This window comes from Dasypus novemcinctus, chromosome 8 (genome assembly GCF_030445035.2).
Source record: "Dasypus novemcinctus isolate mDasNov1 chromosome 8, mDasNov1.1.hap2, whole genome shotgun sequence".
NCBI classification, from domain to species: Eukaryota; Metazoa; Chordata; class Mammalia; order Cingulata; family Dasypodidae; genus Dasypus; species Dasypus novemcinctus.
Window position 1 is genome coordinate 15129145 of NC_080680.1, and position 16148 is coordinate 15145292.

At 36.7% G+C, this 16148-nt stretch overlaps 2 protein-coding genes across 3 annotated transcripts in view; one reads left to right on the forward strand and one right to left on the reverse strand.

Annotated features, from left to right (window-relative positions):
• The window catches only part of CENPP (centromere protein P), a 431610-nt gene that overhangs the window by 100373 nt on the left and 315089 nt on the right, over window positions 1-16148 (reverse strand). The window lies entirely within an intron of this gene.
• ECM2 (extracellular matrix protein 2) overlaps window positions 1-16148 on the forward strand; it is a 51777-nt gene that overhangs the window by 17341 nt on the left and 18288 nt on the right. Inside the window, exons 2-6 of one of the 2 annotated variants that reach the window (XM_004452279.5) lie at window positions 3006-3303; window positions 7028-7216; window positions 9453-10007; window positions 12889-13004; window positions 15104-15239. In XM_004452279.5, coding sequence (XP_004452336.1) covers window positions 3030-3303; window positions 7028-7216; window positions 9453-10007; window positions 12889-13004; window positions 15104-15239 — 1270 coding nt within the window. In that variant the 5' untranslated portion in view covers window positions 3006-3029. Of the gene's footprint in view, window positions 1-3005; window positions 3304-7027; window positions 7217-9386; window positions 10008-12888; window positions 13005-15103; window positions 15240-16148 lie in introns of both variants that reach the window. The other variant, XM_004452278.5, reaches the window with a different exon arrangement.

Consider the following 16148-nt stretch of genomic DNA (forward strand, 5'->3'; position numbering starts at 1 on the left):
ATTTTCTAAATAGATATCTGTGTATAAAGCCACTTCATTTTTAATTTGTATGCACCATTAAAATTATGCTTTTGTCTATTTCTTCTTGCAGTTCTATCAATTTTTGCTTCATGTATTTTGCAGCTGTGTTGCTAAGTGAATAAAGGTCTAGGATTCTTATATTTTCATGATGAATTAATTTCTGTATCATTATGCAGTGACCCTTTTTATCCTTAGTAAAATTCTTTGCTGTGAAATCTACTTCATTTTATATTAATATAGCCACTGCAGTTTTCTTTTGGTTGGTGTTCTATGGTATATCTTCTTCTATCTTTTTACTTTTAACTTATTTGTAGCTTTCTATTTAACATGGGTTTCTTGTAGGCAGCATATAATTGAGTCTTGCTTCAATCTGCCCAGGCAAAGGATCCAAGGAAGCAACTAAGACAAGATCACACTACTTTACTAGACTTAACAACGATTACCCACAATTTCATAACATTTGGGTGAGAGACAATGTGACTTGAGGAAGGGACGCTTTATCCCTAGTACATTTCAAATGCCACAATTTTGCTTGGCACACAGTTTTCCAAACAGCCTCCCTCAGAATTCCCACAGCTTTCCTTTAGATGTTGAAGCAGCCCTCTAAGAAAGAACAGACCAGCACATGACTTTATTTAGTCAAATGGTCAGAAAGAAAATTGAGTCAAACATTTAAAAGACTTGGCTATTTTCCAAGGTCTGAAAAAGATGGCTGAATTGAAAGTCTAATGGCCCCTTTTACCCCTTTACCCTTCAAAGCTCCTTCTTTGCAATTTCGGATTTTAATCTCTAAATGTAACATCATTCTGAACCTTTTACTATCCTTGACCATTACTCATCAGTGTGAATACTTGTGAAATATAACAGCTTTGTTCTGGTCAATGATCAAGGCAGGCCTGGGAAGCTTGGGATACAGGTCATGACTGAGCAAGGCTACTCTTTTAACTAACTTTTTATAGAATCACAAAATACTTTAAATTCTCATTAAAAGATGATAGCAGCAAAGTTTTTGTAATCCTTGGTCCTTAAAATCTCTGGGGTTTCAGATTCTCCTCCACATAATCTCCTGGCTGTATGGAGAATATTGACCATAAGGGAGTCTAAGAGAGCAGAAACAAGCGGCTGACTTGGCCCAGTGGTTAGGGCGTCCGTCTGCCACATGGGAGGTCCGTGGTTCAAACCCCGGGCCTTCTTGACCCGTGTGGAGCTGGCCCATGCTCAGTGCTGATGTGTGCAAGGAGTGCCCTGCCATGCAGGGGTGTCCCCTGCATAGGGGAGCCCCATGCATGTGGAGCACGCGCAAGGAGAACCGCCAGCACGAAACAAAGTGCAGCCTGCCCAGGAATGGTGCTGGATACATGGAGAGCTGACACCACACACGGAGAGCTGACACCACAAGATGATGCAACAAAAAGAAACACAGATTCCCGTGCCGCTGTTAACAACAGAAGCGGACAAAGAGACGCAGCAAATAGACACAGAGAACAGACAACCGGGGTGGGGGGGGGGGAGGGGAGAGAAATAAATAAATAAAATAAATAAATAAATCTTTAAAAAAAGAAGAGAGCAGTTAACAAAACAGTGGGCTCGGCAGGTGTGAGGGTGGGGACACAGACCAAAGCAGTTCTCAGATGTTGACATTTTAAGAGTAGCTGCAAACGACCAAAAACTTCCTTTGCACTTCAACTGCAGATCAAGAGACTTTTGACTCCAGACCCTGTCATTACTTTGCAGAGGACTTCCCTTTACCCGTCCTGCTATCTGACTTTACAGTGACTGGACCAGCCTTTCTGACTACAATTTATCACCAAGAGTACCTTCATTTCTCAAATTCTTTTTTCAGCTTTATCATGTGCGTGGCTCTGTGCTGCCACTGAGATCACTCAAGAGTTTTTCTTCATGCCTCTTGCTTCTTTATAAGTGCTGGTAGTTTACTGTTATTTTTATATGGTACAATCATGCCAACTCCCACCCAACTCCCAACAAAATACAATTAGAGAAGAACAAAATAGAAGAGCTGGGAAAATGGGTGGTTGATGATATCAGTCACAGAACAACTTGGTAGAGAGATGGAGAGTGTTCTCCTGAGTGAACTATGAAAATCTACAATGCAGTGGGATTAAGAGAGGAGCAGTCAAATGATGGCCCTTGGGCACAATCTAACTTGCTGCCTTTGTAAAAGGTCTTAAGGTATCATAGCTACATTAACTGGTTTATATATTGTCTGTGGCTGCTTTTGTGCTACAACAGCAGAATTGAATAATCGTGACATAGAATGTACATCCTGCAAAGCCTAAAATATTTAATATCTGGTCCTTTGTAGAAAAAGTTTGCTGATGCCTGGTCTAGAGATTAAGATAAGATATTAAAAGTTCTTTGATTCTGGGAAGCGGACATGGCTCAACTGATAGAGCGTCCGCCTACCACATGGAGGGTCCAGGGTTCTATACACAGGGCCTCCCGACCCCTGTGGTGAGCTGGCCCATGCACAGTGCTGCCGCATGCAAGGAGTGCCATGCCAGGCAGGGGTGCCCCCGTGTAGGGGAGCCCCACATGCAAGGAGTACACCCTGCAAGGAGAGCTGCCCCATGTGAAAAAAGCACAGCCCACCCCGGAATGGTGCTGCATACGTGGAGAGCTGATGCAGCAAGATGACACAACAAAATAGAGAAGCATTTTCCCCGTGCCACCTGATAATACAAGTGGATGCAGTACACACAGTGAATGGACACAGAGTAGACAACGAATGGGGGGGAGGGTGGAAGGGGAGAGAAATAAATAAAATAAATGTTAAAAAAAAAAAAGTTCTTTGATTCTGAAACAAAAATTCTAAATTCTGATTTGGCAGTATTACTTTAACATATAATCCATATATTATATATATGTTATTTCTCAGACTTGCATGCAAACAATTATGAGTCAATTTTTAGAGGCAAAAATTTAGTCACCACTAACTCTAATTTTTTGTTTTATTTTAATTTTAGAAATTGGTCGATGAAAAGTCAAAGATGAAGTTTGCAGTTCTGTATTATTTTCTTCTGCTTTTAACTCTTCATATTGACCTTGGACAAAATGAAGAAACTTCTAGGAAACAAAGGAGAAAGATATATTACAGAAGACTAAGGAAAAGTTCCTTATCCAACCATAAGGCAAAGAGGCAGCTGGGAACTCACCCAACAACTATTGCAAAATTTCCAGTTTACTTTGATTACAGCACAGATGAAAACTTTGAATCCTTTTTAAGTTTTCCTGGAAGAGAATCTACCTATAATGTGTTACCAGGTAAGAAAACCACCGTGTAGATAATCTTCGTACCCCTCCCCAAATAACCCCAAGATATTATATATTTTGTTTCATCTATGAAGAAAAAATTTAAAATAATTTAAAAAATCATTTAAGAAACATACTTAAAAATTATTGAACAAAGAAAAATACTTGTCCTATCACTATCCTTATAAAACCATATTTACCATTTTGGTTTATTTCTTTCTAGTCTATTTGCTATACATTTATTTAAAATAGTTGTAGTCATTTAAGTATGCATATACCTTCATAAAATACGTTTTCATTTATAATAAAAGATAATCTAGAAAAAGATAAATCATTTAGATCATGGGTTCTCAACCTTTTTTGTTCCACGGACCGCTTTGCTAGTCAGGTGAAAACCATGGACCCCTTACTAAGTCCACACTATACTGCATATTATTTAATAAATATATCACACTTGCACCAACATGTCCCCACAGGAATAATGTTTTTTTAAAATTTCAATTCAAATTATGGACCCCTGGTTAAGAACCCCTAATTTAGATGATTCTATGAACACAGAGCTATTAAACACAGTCTTTCACTTAAATTTTCTTTCTAATTTTCTCTATCTCTTACTTCTCACTCCTTCTTCAATTTCTCCATTTTATATTTGTCTATTGTTTTCTTAGTTTTGCCTTCTTTTTCCTACTGTTATATCTTGCTTTCTTCAATGCTTTCTTTGGGTCATATTAAGGCCCAAGATGCACAAGTTTGTGTTTTGATTACTTCCTAGGGAGTCATGAAACACAGGAACTGTCATACCAACCTCAGCCTTGTAGGAAAACAGCAGAGGATGACAGCAAGAGATCGAACAAAAAGTTGAATGAATTTAAACATGTTCAGATGCTTATTCTATTACTGAATTTACTTTATATTCTCATTTTTACACTATCAATGCCTATAAACATGGGTCTTTTTACTAGGTTTTTGAAAAAAATCTTTCTGGCTGTGGCATGAACATAGTGATTTTTAAATTTATATTTTTGGTTCAGTTCTTCATCAGGAAATTAAAATCTACATCTAAATTATATATAAGTAAATATTATCACATTTCAGCAGAGAGCTTTGTCATGAGCTTTTAGCTTTTCTTTCTTATTTATATATAGAAAAATCTTAAACCAAAAATGGATATATGAATTCTTTTTATATAGTATAATCTACAGAATTTTTAAAGATTGAAAAGATTAGAAATTTTGCCAAAGATTTCAACTAGGCATTTAAAAAAAACTGGTATTTAATGTACCATGTTCTTACAGGTTTGGAAGGAAAAAGTAATTATGTTACTGGTATGGTGTCATTAAATAAAAATTTCAAAAGAAAATATCACCATATAATTCCATATAATTTTTTGAGGCCAATACATTCACACATTGTTTACAGAAAACCAAATGCTTCTAAATAATATTATTTTCATAAAGTTAACAGGAATAACACAATTTTCAGGAAAATAGGTAATTTAGGCCATATTTACAGGATGGGTGGAATAAAAGAGAGTCTGGAGGCAGGGAACTCAATTCAAAAGATGATTAAAAATGATTTCAAAACATGATTTCCTATGGTGTAGTATTTTTTTATTGCAATAAAATACACATAACAAAATATTTACCACTTTAACCATTTTAAATTGTACAATTTCAAGGTTTATCTATGTTGTAGCAAGTATCAGTACCTATTCTTTTTTTATGGCTGAATAATATTCCACTGTAAGAATATATCTCATTTGTTTATCCATACATCTGTTGATAAGACATTTGGGATGTTTCCATTCTTTGGCCACTACGAATAGTGCAGATATGAACACTCGTGTACAAGTTTTTATTTTAACATTTGCTGTCATTTCTGTTTGGTATATACCTAAGATTAGATTTGCTGGGTCATATGGTAATTCTATGTGTAAATTTATTGAGGAAACACTATTAACTGCACCTTTTTATACTTCTGCCAGCAATGTATTTCTCTGCACCCTCACCAATACTTACTTTCCATTTTTTAAAATTGTAGTCATCCTAGTGGTTATGAAGTGGCACCTTATTGTGGTTTTGATTTGCATTTCCTTAATAATGTTAAACATCTTTGTGTTTGTTGGTCATATATGTATCCATTTTGAAGAAATGTCTACTCAAGTTTTTGCCCATTTTGTAATGGGTTGGTTTGTCTTGTTGTTGTTGAGTTGTAAGTTTCTCTATTCCGGATACCAGACCCTTATCAGATATATGATTTACAAATATATTCTCCCATTCTGTCGCTTGTCTTTTTATTCTATTGATAATTTACTTTGAGTCACAAGTTTTAAATTTTGATTAAGTCTAATTAGTTTTTTTCTTTTGTTGCTTGTACTTTTGGCATCATATCTAAGAAACCCCTGCCAAAACCAAGGTTAAGAAGATCAGTCTATGTTTTCTTTAAAACTTTTATAACTTTGCCTCTTATATTTAGGTCTTTAATCCATTTTTAATTTTATATATGGTGTGAGATAAGGGTCCAACTTCATTCTTTTGCATGTGGGTGTCCAGTTTTTCCAGCACTACTTGCTATAGAGACCATTTGTACCCAGGTGAATTGACTTGGTACTCTTGTCAAAAATCAACTGGCCATAGATACATGGGTTTATTTCTGGACTCTCAATTCTATTCCATTGGGCCATATTTTATTTCATGGGAGGGCGGGGATTAGTCTATTGCATGTATCTAAATGAGAGATGGACAGGGCCTGAATTGGGCTGAGATCATGGTCAGGGAAAGGAGAGGACAAATTTGATAACTCATTTGAGGAATGATACCTAGAGGTTAGAAGGAAACAGCTCCTCTAATATTCTGCTGGGCTTTCTAACAGCCTGCTTAGTCAGTACACTTATCCATACTCTTTTATGTGTATATTCTTATTTACAACTCTGTATGCAGAGAAGTGAATATACTAAAAACCATTGCATTGTACACTTCAAAAGGATGAATATTATGGTATATGAATTATAGTCCAATAAAATAATAATAAGAAAAACTCTAAAAAAGAGGTAACTGAAAAAGCTCACTGAGAATTCAATGTCAGAAGTACCACAGAAACATGCTCTCTGGTTTCACTTTTCCCCATCTACACATCAATAAGTGCGGGATGTAGGTTTATCTAGTGCTGTTCCAGCTCTTTGTTCTCCTGCTCAATGATGGAACTGCACAGCCTTGCCCCTTTTGAAGTGCAGTGCAGCCCTATAATTTGTTTTGGCCAATAACACGAGACACTTTTAGAGTCTGTGTGTGATCTGCAATCTCACTGTCTCATTGTTGATTAATCATGGAAGCCTGCTTTGAAACAAAGCCTGTTGTCTGGGTTGCTGAGTGAAAAGAGCTCCCGTGTGCCAACACTGGACATGCAGTATGAACAAGATTTGGGGGGTGTTTGTTGCTGTTGCATAATTTAGTCTATCCTAAGATACAGATGGTAGTGCCGTTTACAGAGTCTAGTTACCACGAGGAGGTCATTCACATAGCTTAAATGAGATGGATTGAGAAGACATGCATGTGAAAGGCATTTCAGAGGGTTTCATATATAAGGCATTTTTACTCTATGCATGAATGCACACAAACTGCTATTCTTGTGTAATAATATCAGTTTGACTTCATATTGTGCTCATTTCTATTCACAGTTGCTGAAGACCACATAAGGAAGTTAATGCATTCCATGTGTGTTATCTGTTCTCTTCTAGGAAAGAAGGGGCACTGTTTGGTAAAGGGGATGATCATGTACAGTAAAGCTGTATGGTCTCCTGAGCCTTGTACTACCTGTCTATGCTGGAGTGGAAGAGTGCTTTGTGATGAAACCGTGTGCCACCCTCAGACGTGCTCCCAAACGTTCATACCTGAAGGAGAATGCTGCCCAGTCTGCTCTGATACTGGTATAGAGATGTAGCCAAAACAAAATATCACATATGACATAGTCTATCTCCCACTACCTTACGTTTTAAATTATGATAAACTAGTCATCAGGGCACTTAAAAGACTGGCACAACACTGATAAACAGAAATATTTGGAAAAGCATTCTGGAAATAAAAGATCTTGGTTTTATAGTTCTAGCTTTATCAGGCTGAGTATACTTGAATCATTACATTCCATATTCACTGTCTTGAGTAATATAACATGTATTGGATTTAGAAGTGTAGTGGGAATTTTCTATAGCTAACAGTTACTTAGCTCTTATGTGGTAAGAACTCTACTTAGTGCTTGGCAGGCATTATCTCATTTAATCCAACTCTACATGAGTATAATTATTTTAATTTTAGACTTGAGGAATTCATGGTAAGCAAAGGGAGGAGTGGTTTGCATTCAGTGAGAAGGAAGCTCTAACTCTCTAGTATATTTTCCACTGCTCAAAGGTAGCACCAGAACTCCAAGGACATGATTCCTTGGCTAACCCTAAGGTAATAGGACCCTGGAGCCTATTTCTGCACAGGAAGATCATAACGTATGGTTTTGTTGCCTGCTCACTGATCTCATCCAATGAGGTTTACACCTGATAGAGCAGAGGATCCTTGGGAGAGCCCTAGGTCTCACTTTACCTATATATTCTCTAAGAAAAGTCTAGCCAATGCCTTAGGAAATAAACAATTATTTGTTAAATAATTGATGATGGGAAGGGACAGAAGAATTTTCTATTGTCTACAACCAAGGTAAATTAGTCCCATACACAAAGGACAATCATAAGGTAAGTATTTACAAAAGTCTCCTGCCAGGAAGAACAATTAGACTATTTTGGAACTGTATTTTGCTTTATTCTACCAATTATTTCACTAAGTTATAATACCCTTTTAAAAAATGTTAGAAAATAAAAATTTTTAATGATTCCTTGGTGTGAAACATAGGACTTACAAAGGCAAGATTCAGAAATTCTCAGACATGTTTCAAAGGATACGGAATATTCTTGAAATGCAATAGTTATTTTTAACAATAAAGGTGAATGTACAGGAAGGATTTTAAATGTTTCAATGTGATAGATTTAGTCTTCTTTTACTCTTTTCCCCCCTTTCTCCTTTTGCATGTCTACTAGAGGTGTAAAAATTAACTCACAGACTTTATAATATATACTGATTTGATATGTCAAGTAATTAAAGTAATTACATTTTAAAATTTCTTTTTTGATAATTCAGATAATTATAATATTAAATGAAAGTAGGGAGATTGTTAAATAAGTTTATACATTTTTGATGGAAGAAAACCTATGCAACTGTGAACCCAGTTCTCCCTAGAACTCCTCATTAGGAGGGTATGTTTGAACTCTAGTCTTTGTTACGTCTTCCCTACTTTCTGCCAAAAATAATAATGGATAAATATAAAAGTGGACTAACTTTCTAATATGATTTTTTTCTACTTCTATTATCATGAAATGTTAGAAAGCACTCGTGTACATATGTCTAAGATAAAATACCACCAGTTAAGTCCAGTAAGTCTCCAATAAGTCTTAGTCTGTAAAAATGATTTAAGTAGAGCATCTGGGAGCGATATGGAGGAGAACTTTCTATATTTCTAAATTTTGGAGTATACTATTAGGCCCACAAAGCTAAAAGAAAGAAAATCAGACAATAATAATATTAATAATCTCTAAACAAAAGCCAATTTTACTATCATAAGCAAGTAAAATACATTTGTTTCAATTTTTTATGTCTGATGACAGTCTACAAAATCTTACATTATCAGTAACCCCAATTCACTGAACAGTATCTATTATAAAGGTATCATATCTGATTATACTGTAATCTGATAACCGGATTGCTTACCATTTTGCATCATATGGTGATATTATTCCCTCTTTAGTTATCAGGTAGCATGGTTTTAGTAAAAATAAGTATTAAGGCCCATAAGCAAAAAGAAAATCATCTATAATAGACATTACAAATAGAAATAAAATTACTATCAAAAATTTTAAAGCAAAAATTCCCAGAGGCATTTCATCTTTAAATTGCAGACAAATACTTGGAGGGAATAATATTTACTAATCTCGTTTTCATTATGATTTTTCCTCCTATTAATATCATCAACTTGCCTGTTACCTCCTTCTGCCTGGTCATTAGTCTCCTATTCTCTACTCAGTGATGTAGCATTAAATGATAGAAATGAATTTTCTGGTGATTCTTCAGAACAAAGAGAATCTCTCCATTTACTTCATAAGCAACTGCCACCTACTCAGGTGGAAATAGACCGAGTATTCAGAAAAGAAGCACTTCAATCTGAAGAGAATGAAGAAGAAATTAAAGAAGATGAAGATAAGGAGCAAAAGAAAAAAACTGCTGGACCTGTAGATCAGGAGAATTCTCACAATGCGGAAGAGACCAGAGAAGAAGCAAGCAAGCAGAGATCTCAAGTGGAGGAGGGGCAGGCATATCAATATCCAAACCAAGCGGGGGAGGAGGAGGAGGAGAAGGAGGACGAGGAGGAGGAGGAGGACGAGGAGGAGGAGGAGGACGAGGAGGAGGAGGAGGCAGCGGCAGCAGTGGAGGAGGAAGAGGAAGATACCTTAAGAGGAGATGTTTTCAGAATGCCCCCTCGATTCCCAATACCTGCTCCTCCTAGAAACAGACCAACTCTACCAAGTAAATGCTCCCTGTCATATAAGACTATAAGCTGCATAAATGTCAAGCTCTCACAGATACCGCCAATAACAGCACCAGAGATAACAAGTCTGGAGCTTGTTGGTAAGAGATGTTGACTACTGTTTTTTGCCAAAGTTGAATCTATTTTATTGGTCTTTTCAATGAACCAGCTTTCATTTTTTATGGTTGAGATGTACTTCATTAATTCTTGCCTGTGTTTTTTTAAAACTCTATCTTTTAAAGATACTTTAGAATACAAAAATATTACATAAAAAATATGGGGGATTCCCATATGCCCCACTCCCTACCCCTCCAACACTTTCCGACATTAACATTATTCAGTAGAGTTGTACATTTGTTACAATTGATGAACATATATTGAAGCATTACCACTAACCATGGATTATAGTTTATATTATAGACTCTTCTGTTTTATTATGTGCTTTAAAAGCAAATGACATCTCCTTGCACTGAGTGTCATTGTAATTTTATAATATAAATTGACTCCAAATAGACTAATTTCACAATCTACAGGCATAAACCTCGCAGAAGAGATATAAAAGTTCACTGCAGAATGGCATTGGGTAGGTATAAAACATTCCTCCAAATCAAATCATGATTTCCCATTGACTTTTTTTTAAAAGTAAGCTTCATAAGGGATAATTTACATATAGTAAAATTATTTTTAGTGTATAGTGCTATCAGTTTTGACAAATGCATACAGTTGTGTAACCAGTGACACAATCAAGATATAGACCATGTCCATCACTCTCCAAAATTTCCTCATGTCCCTCCTTCCACCAGGTCCTGGCAACCACTAATCTGTTTTTAGTCCCTAAAACAGAATGCCATGTAAGTATGCAGTCCTTTCATTTGGTCATTTGGGCTTCTTTCATTTATGATAAGTGATGCTTCTGAGATTCAACCAAAGTTTTGCATGTATCATAGTGAGTTCCTCTTCAGTGCTGAGTAGTGTTCCACTGCATGGGTGGACCAATTACCAGGTGAAAAACATTTGGGCTATTTCCAGTTCCGGAAGATTATCATAAAGTTGCTTTAAATAGAGCTGTATAGATATTTGAGTAGACCTAAGTTTCCTTTCTCTAAGGTTGGCATTGCTGGGTCATAGGGTAATTGTATATTTAACTTCATAAGCAGCTGCCAAGCAGTTCTCCAAAGTGGCTATGCCACTCTCCTCAGCAATGCAGGCAAGTTCCTGCTACTCTGCATCCTGGCCGGTACTTGGTATTGTTAGTTGTTTGTTCTCTCACTTTAGCCATTCTAGTGCTATGCAATGGTTCAGACCTTTTGCAGATGCTTTTATTGGGTCAACTGGGAGGGTTTGGAGTGGAGAATAGCATGATGTGATGTGTGTCTGAGGCTGAATGGGGTTTCAAAGCATGTTTCAAGAGGAGGGTGACTCCTTGGTTATTGTATTCACCACCGACTTAGTCAGGGACCCCAGAAGTGACCCTGAGATGAGAATTTTGGTGCAAGTGATTTATAAGGAAGTGATCCCAAGGGAAATTGCTCAGGAAGTGGAGCCTATTAATGCTTTTTCAACTCTAAAATGTATTACCACAGAAATAAAAATAATAAAGGTCAACACTCTTGATCAGAAATGACCAATCTGTGATAGGACACTTTTAGTGTCAAATTAGCAGCTTCAATGCCCTTTCCTGACATTAGGATTTTCATTTCACTTCCTTTATGATCACCTAAGGAATTCCTCTCATGCCTAGAGATTCCTCAACATCTACACTGCTTACCTCCTCTTTTGGCCTGTGTGCCAGGTATGCGCTGCTCCAAAATGTATTCACCAGGTGCAGTGAATGTGCCACGATGATGGAAGAGGTTGTTGATGTGGGAGGAGTGGGGTACGGGGGGTGGGGGACATATGGGGACCTCATATTTTTTGAATGTAACATTTAAAAGAAAATAAAGAAGAGAAAAACAGATGATGATGTATAAACCTACACTCAAGTGTTCAGAAAATGAATAGATATACAAAGGTAATGTTTGGATGAATGAATGGCTGGATGGATAGATGGATAGATAAAATGATATGGAAAATGTGGCAAAAAAATGTTGAAATTAGTTGATTAGAAGAGTTGGGTATGGTTATGCTGGAGTTCTCTGTATGGTTTATATTATTTTTATTTCTGTCATATAAGTTAGCAAGTATTTAAAAATAAAAAGTTACAAAATAAAAATAATAAAAAAAAGAAAACATGACTTGTAAAAAGCTAAAGTCTTATGAAAGTGAAATGACCTGTGGTTAGTCACATTATCATAGAATTCTTGGCTTGACAAGATCACCACTTGTTTTCATGACTTCTGTTAAGTTTATTTTCTGTGTTTAAAACCATTGACTACTGTATTTGACCCAGTATCAAAAGCCAAAACCTGTAAAACTAAAGCATGTAGGAATTTTTGTAGATTGAGATAGAACAGAAACAAGGATAAAAATAAAAGAGGTATAACGTTAGACCTGGAGAGAATCTAAGAGATTATCTTCCCAAACTTCTAATTTAGAGAAGGAAACTATTTCTCAGAAGGCAAGTAAGATTTCCTCTAAAAAAAAAAAAAAAAAAAAAAAAGCATCATATTTTCAGTGCAGCATCTAAGAACTGTGAATGGGAAAATATGAAGAATATAAAAATCAGTTTCTCTGTAACCTTCCAGAGACACATCTTTGTTGTAAAATGCATAATGCTAATAGAATTGTCAAGCAGACCACATTCTACCTGTTTTAAGCAGCTATATGTAACACATGACAAATCCATACAGAGAAAATTTTGACCAAGAAACACAACCAAGTTTGTTTTCTTATTTTTCTAAATATGTATTTGTTTAGAACATATATATTCTGTTCTTGTTCTGAGTATTGTTTTCTCATCCAAATCCCCTTTTTAAAATATCCATGCACACTTTTGTATGTACATGCACATGCAACTAAAATATACACTGCTCTTTATCCTAGGGAACTCTATCACTTCCATCCCAGATGAAGCATTTAATGGATTACCTAATTTGGAAAGGCTTGATCTGAGCAAAAATAATATCACCTCTTCAGGTATAAGCTCCAAAGCATTTAAGGTAAAAATACGATCTGATTTGTAACAATATATTTAAACTATTTTTCCTGCATGATGTAAATTGGTAATGGTTGGGAGGTGGGGAAGGAAGGAAAAGTAAAATATTTTTAAGTCAGTTTCTTTTTTTTTTTTAAGGACGTTTCCTCTCTGATGTCCCTAAACTGCTTTATCTTAAAAATAGTTTCTGTCCTACATATTTCTAGCTTCATCCTTGGCATCAACAATGGCATCAGTGACAAAACTAATCTTTTGAATTTACGGAGGAGTTTCTCCTAGGTAGCTGAAAACATGTTGAATTATAGTCTCTTAGCACATGAAGTCCTTTCTTGGAATAAAGGAGAGCTCATCTGGAAACTATTAATAGTTTCAGGCTAGCAATATGGTGGTTCTTTTTTTGCAAAAATTTGATGAAGGATTCTTTGGCAGGAGGGGGCTCTGGAAAAACAAATGAACAGCATGGGGATATGATGTTGGAAGAAGAGAGAAAGATAATATGAAAAAGCACAGAATAAACCTATGACAGCACAGATTTGACTAAATTTTTTAAAAAAGGAGAAGAGAGGTTTGAGGAATTTCAGATAAAGGTAGAAGCAAGAGGGCTTGTGTGTGTAAACAAATACACATAAATGCATGTTCTTTAAAAACCCATAAGTAGGGAAGCGGACTTGGCCCAGTGGTTAGGGCGTCCGTCTACCACATGGGAGGTCCACGGTTCAAACCCCGGGCCTCCTTGACCCGTGTGGAGCTGGCCCATGCGCAGTGCTGATGCATGCAAGGAGTGCCCTGCCATGCAGGGGTGTCCCCCGCATAGGGGAGCCCCATGTGCAAGGAGTGCACCCTGTAAGGAGAGCCGCCCAGTGCGAAAGAAAGTTGAGAGCCGCCCAGTGCGAAAGAAAGTTCAGCCTGCCCAGGAATGGTGCCGCTCACACGGAAAGCTGACACAACAAGATGATGCAACAAAAAGAAACACAGATTCCCATGCTGCTGACAACAACAGAAGCAGACAAAGAACACGCAGCAAATGGACACAGAACAACTGAGGGGAGGGTGGGGAAGGGGAGAGAAAACAATAAAATAAATAAATCTTTAAAAAAAAAATCCATAAGCAAAACATACTACATCCTCCAGGTCTAACTTCTTTCCACTGGGCAATCTTCTGTTCACTGTATTCTGTCCACTCAAAGGTCAAATCATTGGCCTCTTCCACTCTCAGTTCCTGGTTTTCTTCCAGATTCCAGAGTGGCAGATAAGTGAGTCCAAATACACAAAGCGTTCCGCATTCATGCCAAAGAACAGGAGTGTCTGCTACATGTTACGATCTTTCTGATAGAATAATGCCTGATATTAGGGAGTTCTTTTTATCAAGAGGATGATGTTGTAGGAAATTACTTCTTTTCTAGTTTTAGGATTCTCTGTCCTGTTTCAAAGTGGTGAAATTTGATATGAGAAATGGATGAATGAACCATTCCATACAACTTCCACTTTATCAGAGCAGGCTAGGTTTGGCCTAGTAGCCTGCAATTACGAATGTGAAACTGCACCTTTTCCTAAATTATTTGGCTATCTTATAAAAAGTCTGATACCAGTAGCATTTCCATTTGAAAATTTCCCACAATAACTAGTGCTATTTTATGACATGGTTTCTACCTAGTGTAGACAGGAAACTGAGGTTTACAAAACTGTTAAAAGGATTAGAATTACTTTTAATTGTCAGTGTTGATGGCAGATTCCGATTACTGCATGAATTAAGTAATTTTAAGTCATTGCTATTAAAGTAATAATCTAAGGATCAAGCAAAATACGACCAATCCAGTGGCTAGAGCGGCCTTTTTTTGCTTACTGAAGCTGCAATATAAATGTTGGTGAGTGGGACAGAAAATCATAAAATATAGCTTGCCGAAAACTCTGACAATATATGCTATTAACAGGATCAATATCATCCAGTCCATTCTACCTGGCAAGATGAATATGGGATTTCTAATGTGGCCTGGGCATTACTGTCTAAGCCCAAGTGCAGGTTTGCAGTACTCTGACTACTTCAAATTGCCCATTAAGATCTGTGACTACATAAAAAGGTAATTTTGAGATTTGCTTTTTAAGCTTCTGAAGAAGTTATTGCGTCTGAATCTAGATGGAAACAATTTGATACAGATTCCTTCGGAATTACCATCTACATTAGAAGAACTTAAAATCAATGAGAACAATCTTCAGGCTATTGACGAAGAAAGTTTTTCAGGTATTTAATTTTTAAAAATTATTATGTTTCCTTCTAACCTTTCTTCTACAGTTGTGTGGAAGTTTTATTTACAGTATTGCCAAATGAAGAGCTAGTGAATTTTTCTAGGTCACATTACTACTTTAGTTGATAATTATTTTAACTATTGACCAAAGAAACTTTTTTAAAAAAGATTTATATTTTATTTATTTCTCTCCCCTTCCCCACGCAGTTGTCTGCTTTGCTGTGTGTTCTTCTGTGTCCGCTTGTATTCTTGTCAGAGGCACTGGGAATCTGTGTCTCTTTTTGTTGCATCATCTTGTTGCATCAGCTCTCCGTGTGTGCAGCACCACTCCTGGGCAGGCTGCACTTTTTTCACGAGGAGTGGCTCTCCTTACGGGGCGCACTCCTTGCATGTGGGGCTCCCCTACATGGGGGACACCCCTGCGGGGCAGGGTACTCCTTGTGCACATCAGCACTGTGCGTGGGTCAGCTCATTACATGGGACAGGAGGCCCTGGGTTTGAACCCTGGACCTCCCACGTGGTAGGCATACACTCTATCCATTGAGCCAAATCCACTTTCCTGAAGAAATTTCTTAAAGTGTGTTGTAAAATACCTATTGTCTTAAAAAGTACCCTAACCACAAATAAAACTTTCTCTTAAATATTTCAGGTTATCATAATCCACAATACAATAATTATACTACAAATCCATAATATCTTAATTTATATTCCTCAAAATACTATGAACTTTGCATTTGTGTCTGTATCTTTATTTTTGTTTGTTTTATTTCCCTAGGCAGTGACTAACACAGTGCCTTCCTCATGAGGCACTTGCTTTCAGTTGATTGTATTTCCTCTATCACTCTTACACAGTCAATATACTTCACCCACAATTCTCCCTGCCTCCATACCTTCTATAATTTTAA